At 41.5% G+C, this 6,979-nt stretch overlaps 1 protein-coding gene across 2 annotated transcripts in view; it reads right to left on the bottom strand.

Moving 5' to 3' along the window:
- Positions 1-502: 502 nt before the first annotated feature.
- The window catches only part of USP18 (ubiquitin specific peptidase 18), a 38,470-nt gene continuing 31,993 nt past the window's right edge, over positions 503-6,979 (bottom strand). The window contains exons 8-10 of one of the 2 annotated variants that reach the window (XM_058559183.1): positions 3,398-3,529; positions 2,826-2,875; positions 503-1,121 (exon numbers count right to left, since the gene is read on the bottom strand). In XM_058559183.1, the coding sequence (XP_058415166.1) occupies positions 1,076-1,121; positions 2,826-2,875; positions 3,398-3,529 (228 nt within the window). In that variant the 3' untranslated portion in view covers positions 503-1,075. The remainder of the gene's footprint in view (positions 1,122-2,825; positions 2,876-3,397; positions 3,530-6,979) is intronic. The other variant, XM_058559184.1, reaches the window with a different exon arrangement.

Genomic DNA, 6,979 nt, shown 5'->3' with positions numbered 1-6,979 from the left:
TCACTGTCTACATCCATTCTTCCTCCAAAATGGCTCCATAGACTGTGAATCCCTTTCCATTCACACTACCATCCCTGTCTCTAATCCACGTCACCAGCCCCCAGATTAATTTCACCAAAACACCACTAAATGTTTCTTTCCTTTTTGAACTCCTTCAACAGTTTCTCATTACCTATTTAGATCCAAACTTCTTAGCCTAGTTCAAGATCCTCTACATTCTGAGCCCCACTTACCTTCTATCCTTATCACTCACCACTTGCTTCCTTGGTAGAGGGAAGCCAGGTTTGTGAATGATCTTTGAACCTGAGCCTTGCCATTTTCAACCATGCCTTTGAGTATGCTTTTCCCTGTAAACAGATTATCCTCCACCCTCACCTCCTTTCCATTCTAAAAGGCTTCTCTCATGGCCCCACAACAGAAGCGATTTCACTTTCCTTTGAATTCCTGTAGCACAAACCCACAGTATCTTATGTATTTTAATTACCACCATTAAACTGCAAACTCCTTTTGAGAGAAAAACTTTATTGATTATTGTGCCTAGCACACTATCTTATGGAGAACAGGTGATCAATACATATTTGTCAAATAAATGAATAACAATTACAAAACACTTGAGTTTTATGGAAACAATATGGGCTCTAAAATTTTTTTCATAATATTCACCTGGTACATACCAGTATGGTCAGGCTAGTTGTAAAATATTAACTACTTCCCTACGCCCTTGCCACCCAAATGCCTTCCACTACCATTGCTGGCCAGGTCTCTCATCCCCTGGGGGCACCTGGATTCCCATAATCTCCCACTAAAGGATTAATGCCTTGCACAGTGGGAACTCAGGACCCTACTCCAGATGTGTGGCTAGGGTCCACTGTTGGAAGTATCTATTCTGACTCATCTAGACCTGTGCAGTGTCACTGTTAAATATTTTGATAATCACCCCTGATTTATAAATAAAGTTTAATTATACAACTTGAAAACGATGCTTCTTCTCATTGCAAAATCTCTTAAGAGCAGATCCGGGAACAGAAAAGGTAAATGATACTTCGTCAGTCTCTGGAGGTTTAGGGCACATCCATTAAGACTCAATCTTCATGTAAACTAGAAGATAAGCAATTTCCCCCCTAGAAAGAAAAAAAAAATGCAACAGCATAACAGAAATGAAACATTCATAGTTAAGTGATACATTATTAATTCATGACAGGACAAGCCTGGGAAACTTTCCAAGGTGTTCTTCAATTCTTTGTCTATCAAATACCTCAGAGGGGAACAAAACAGGCGACCTGGGAAAATAACCACTAAGTTGCTATTAGTTAACATCTAAATCAGTGGTTGACAAACTACGAGCCGATGAGCCAAATCCAACTCTGTTTTTGCAAATAAATTTATCCGAACACAGCCACACTCATCCCTTCATGTATTGCCTATGGCTGCTATTGTGCTACAAGGACAGAGTTGAGTAGTTGCAACAGAGACCGTATGGCCCACAAAAGCTCAAATATTTACTCTCTGGCACTTTACAGAGAAAGTTTGCCAAACCCTAATCTAAAGAGTGGGCATCTAAAGGAGATGCTTAGAAGAAAGAGAAGAGGAAGATGACACATAGATGTCTGGCCACATGCCTAGTTGGGTAAGCAGTGTGGGACAGGTTGCAGAGACTGAAGAAAAGACCCAGAGGCAGTGAACGAGACGTAAGGATTTATTGGGAGTTACTTACAGGGAAATGTCCAGTGGTGACCGGCTGGATGGACGTGTGCACCACTACCGTGGGCAGGGAGGGGGCTGTTTATATAGGCGGGGGGGCACAAAGGCTATGTGCTTGCCAAGGGGGCTCTCCCTGGTATGGCCAGCTACTCCCAGGAATAGCAGCTCACGTGGAGGGGCTCTGTGTTCCTTTAAGACATGATGTTCTTTAAGTGACATAAGGTAGGATCTGGGCTGGCCAGGCCCTGGATTCTTACAGATCCCAGCAGCTGGGCGTTCTGTCCAGAAGGAGCCAGAAGGACACATGGTTGCAATAGGCTTGTAGGCTCTTGCTGAGCAGGCAAGGCCCAGGCCCCAAAGTAGAAGACTGGAGGAGGATTTCAAACACAAATTTCACCTAATTTATTATTTTTCAAATGATTGGGCCTACTTCTGCACTGAAATCATCTTAAATATCACCTTTAGTATACAATATCACCTCTAACCCTGAAACTCAGCTGGAAAAACGTACAAAGTCTCTCTGCTTTAACTTCATCCAGCTTTTTTCTCTCCAGTTTCCCCTCTGTAGTTGTTATTTTTAAAAATATACCTACTGCTATTTACTAAATGCAAGCTACTGTAGCAGACAAAGAAAGAGGAAAAGAGTGACCCTTACCCCCAAAGAGTTCATGGTCTAATGTGAAAGTTATATAAGCAATTACGAAACAGTGTGATCCTTGCTATAAAGGAGGTATGCTCAAAATGCAGTGAAAGCATATGAGAAGCCCCTGCAAACCCACCTCCGCGAATCAGTGGAAAGTTTTACCAAGCAGGAAGAGGCCATGAGCAGAAGTATTGAAGCATGAGTGGGAGTTCGCCTCGATGATAAATTAGCAGAGGGCAACACAGGCCAGGAACTGCATGTACAAAGCCATGGAGGATATGATGTTTGGGGAGCTACCTATACTTTCGTATTGTTGGAGTCTAAATTGTGAGAAAAGCATGGTGCGGTGGGATGGGTATTGAAAGAGGAGGCTGAGCAGTTAGTCACTGGAGAGTTGCAGCTGAATCCATGAGTGTTTCATACAGTAACAAGAACCCTATGTAAACTCATTGGATTTCCATCACTCAAACACTTCTCTTACCAGCGGTAGTTATGATTTCCATAGGTACACTGGATGTCTTCCCAGGACACCTGGAAGTACATAAACAGATGAAGTGAAGCAGCCAGCTGGCATTTGCTAAGCATCCAGAGAGTACAGGGTGCTACAATTTGCCCTCCCTCACTCATCCAGGCAAACCCACCCCTAGTAACTCCCAAGACTTGGATCATTCGGTGATAGGATGCCATGTATGTGAAGTCTCTTTTAGTACCCCTGTCCCTCTGTTTCACCTTGGTTATGCCTAGCCCAGAGTTCTAACTTATGTATTTCTAACTCGTCTTGCTTTCCCTAAGTTTCCCACAGAGCATGAAGCTGCAGGGCACTGGGCCTAGGACACCAAAAACCTAGACACTGAGCTAAATGGGCTCTTACAGAGCTGTGAGCCAGATGGAGACTTCATGCAGAAGGGCTTTAAACCTCATAAAAGGCCCCCAGCACAGAGAGAACAGGACCACATTGTGTCTTGGCATTGAGGACCCATCTAGTCCTGGGCTCAGAATTTATTAGAAGTGGCTAATCCAGGGCAAGAGGCGATTTTGGATAATGTTCCTCACCCCACAAACGTTGGAGTCATTGAAGCAGAACCATTTTCCATCCACAGAATTCCGGATATAGGCACAGTAATGACCAAAGCCAGCCATCCCCACATGGGCAATCACAGCAAAGAGTTCATACTGTCCTCCAGGCTGGAAGGACAGAAGGCACAAAATGACTCATCCATCATCCCTCCTCTTCTAACCCTCATCTAGAACAAGGAAACATTATTTCATCACACATTTATTCAGTGCCTACTGTATGCTACACACTGGTGCTTCAAGGGGACTAGAAAATAGTCCTTGACCTCAAGAATCTCACAGCTAATTAAACCAGAATTATAAAGCCATGCTATATACCAGATTTATTTACAGGCGAGTTTGGGAAGACCCAACTTTTGCCCCAAAAAGGAGAAGGAACAACCAGCTGAGGAAAGCTCCCCAGAGAAGATATGCTTGAATTGATTTTGAAGGATGAACAAGACTGGCAGACAAGTTATGGGAAGGGTGGACCCAGAAATTACAAAGGCTCAGCAGCATAAAAGAGCGAAGATATCGAGGAAATGGAAGTCAGGGAGGGTGCTGGGAAGTCACAAGAGATCAGGCTACCAAGGTCAAGTCAAGAATTAGAACTTTATCCCATGAGTGACTGGAAGCCACCAGAAGGTTTTAAGCAGAGGAACATCATCATCAGACTTGTGTTTGAGAAACACTGAAATAATGTGGTTTGAAAAATGGATTGAGAAATCAGGTGAGACAGAAAACAATGAGATAAACGAGGTACCACAATAGTGCAAGGAAGAAATGGTGACAGCCTGATTAATTACTTTCAGCAGGAGTCACTAAAATGATCATTATTATTAACATAATAATTATTAGCTGACTTTTAGCATTCACTATGCATTTAGTTAAGTCTTATACATGTATTATTTCATTTAATATTCACAACAATCCTAGAAGCTGGGTGCTAATATAAATCCTATTTTACAGAGGTGGAATCTGAGCTAAGGGAGATAAAGTAATTTACCCAAGGGCCAGAGCTTACAAACAGAAGAGGCAGGATTTCAAGCCAGGCCCGCCTGGCTTCAAAGCCCAAGCTCTTTTTTTTTTGTTCGTGAGGTAGATTACCCCTGAGCTAACATCACCAGTCCTCCTCTTTTTGCTGAGGAAGACTGGCCCTGGGCTAACATCCGTGCCCATCTTCCTCCACTTTATATGGGACGGCGCCACAGCATGGCTTGACAAGCGGTGCGTCGGTGCGAGCCCAGGATCTGAACCCGTGAACACCGGGCCGCCGAAGCGGAGCGCGTGAACTTAACCACTATGCCACCGCAAAGCCCAAGCTCTTAATCCCTACACTGTACCGAGGAAGTGAGAGTAAAGGTGGAGATGAGGAGACAGCTTTGTGCAAAATTAGGGAGAAATAACTAAACGTATTTTGTAACTGGTTGGATGTGGTGGTGGAAACAAGTAGGAGGCACTATAAGAACAAATCCCAGATTTCTGGCTTGGAAATTAGGAAGATGTTGGTACCTTCAAGTTAAATATGGAACACAGCTGTTTGAGAATGAAAATAATGAATTTGGGGACTGTGTGACAACATTCAGTAGGAGGTAAATATACTGCTTTGGAGCACAACAGGAAGACCTGGACAGAAGATGTAGATTTGGAAATCTTCATTGGAACCATGAGAATTAATGGGAAGATATTTGAAAAATGGAGAGAAGAAGAAATGTAATTAAAACTAAATACCAATAAGAGGATGGGCACTTTCTCCAGCAATGGAGAAAGAAACCCTGGGAGAGAAACCTAGGGTAGACAGATTTTGAAGGAGAATAGGATCAATAACACAGAATATCACAAAAAGATCAAGTAAAGGAAAGACCAACAAGTATCCACTAGATTTGGCAGTAAGTCATTCTACTCCCTCAAATCTTAGAAAGTCGAGATAAGAGACAATTCTCTGTAAAGGGAATAGTGATGGGAGAGACAGAGTTTTGACTGACTGTGAGCAGGATCTCCACATCAGTCAGGAATACTTTATTCTTTTTTCTCAATACTGTCAAATAACGTCCCTAACCTAAGACATTGAACAGGATCAATAAGAGGGGTACAGGGGTGAGGGTAGAGCAAATGAAGCTCAGTCACCCAAAAGGGAGGGCTCAAATTATTCTCTATTTTCATTTGAGGACTTACTCTGGATTTTAAAAATGCAGGGCAATATCTAGATCTAACTATCAGTTTATAAGAAACACAAGGGATAGAGAAACATGTTAAATGACACCAACACCAACCAATATTCAACCAAATAAATTGCAAGGAAAATAAAAGGAGAGGAAACATAAAAGAAACTTAAAAGAAGAAAGGGAGGTAGGGATGGGGGAAACAAACTTAAGCAAATTCAAGTGTAGACCTTGTTTGGATCTAGAGTCAAACAAACCAAACAACTCATAGGACAGTCAGGAGACATAATGAAATACTTACAAATGAAATGGTATGGTGTCTGGGATTTGCTTCAACATGACCCAGTAGAGGTTCGGAGAAAGAAGAGGATGGAGGTTAAGTAAACTAAGACTGGCCACAAATTTTTATAACTGCTTAAGGTGCTTGATGGACCTGGGGATTCACTGTATAATTCCTCACTACCTTGGTATATATTCAAAATTTTCCATAACAAAGTCTTTTTAAGTGGAAAAAAATTTTAGGACCTACTTCATCAGGTAGACTGTGCAAGCAGAAATAAGGAAAACTAAAAGCAAAGAAAATGAGGGTCCTACGAAATGCATATGCCCTGAATAGGTAAAGAAACCTTGAATAATAGGAGCTATTACAACATATTATCAAGATCAGTTTTAAAATACCATGGTTCTAGAGCATGAATAGTAAACAGACCAATGGAACAAAACAGACAGTCCAAAAATGGACCCATATATATATGGGAATACAGAATTTGCTAAATGTAGCATTTCAAACCTATGGAGAAAAAATATTTGTCATTTTCTCTCTCAGAATCTGCCAATAAATTATTGGCTCAGGACAACTGAATTCAACTTCACTTTGATTAAATTTGGCCCAATGAATGGCTACTTTCTCATTATCCTCAAAGTGGGCATAAGCTGTTTTAAAAATAAAGCTAGATTGGTACTCTATTTAGAACCCAAGGTGTCGTGTTTACCTGTGTATATGTGAGCATTACACATTTTATTTAAAAGGAAGGTCCCGAATTATGGGTTTTTTCCCTCAGTGCTGTTAGGTATATGAGCACAAACATAATATTTAGAAATAAAACCTTTTGAATCTTAAAAGAAAAGCAACTACAAACAGCAAATGGTGGTGGTAGTGTGGTGATAACAACCCATCATTGTTATTCAAGAACACACAGGTTTCCATCATTAAAATATTGTTAAAAAATAAGTGTTTCCTGAATATATGAATGTTTCTATCAATCACACCAAGATGTTGGTGAGTTTTACTCCCTTTGTGTATCCTGAGCATGGTCAGCAGAGGACATGATTTCTGAAACAAGAGAATGACATAGATCAGACACCCAGAAATGCCATCTCTGATGAGTGGGTGACTTCAAGCAGCTCAGGGGAAGGGGAG

This window comes from Diceros bicornis, chromosome 17 (assembly GCF_020826845.1).
Source record: "Diceros bicornis minor isolate mBicDic1 chromosome 17, mDicBic1.mat.cur, whole genome shotgun sequence".
NCBI classification, from domain to species: Eukaryota; Metazoa; Chordata; class Mammalia; order Perissodactyla; family Rhinocerotidae; genus Diceros; species Diceros bicornis.
This window is presented reverse-complemented; position numbering and strand designations above follow the sequence as displayed.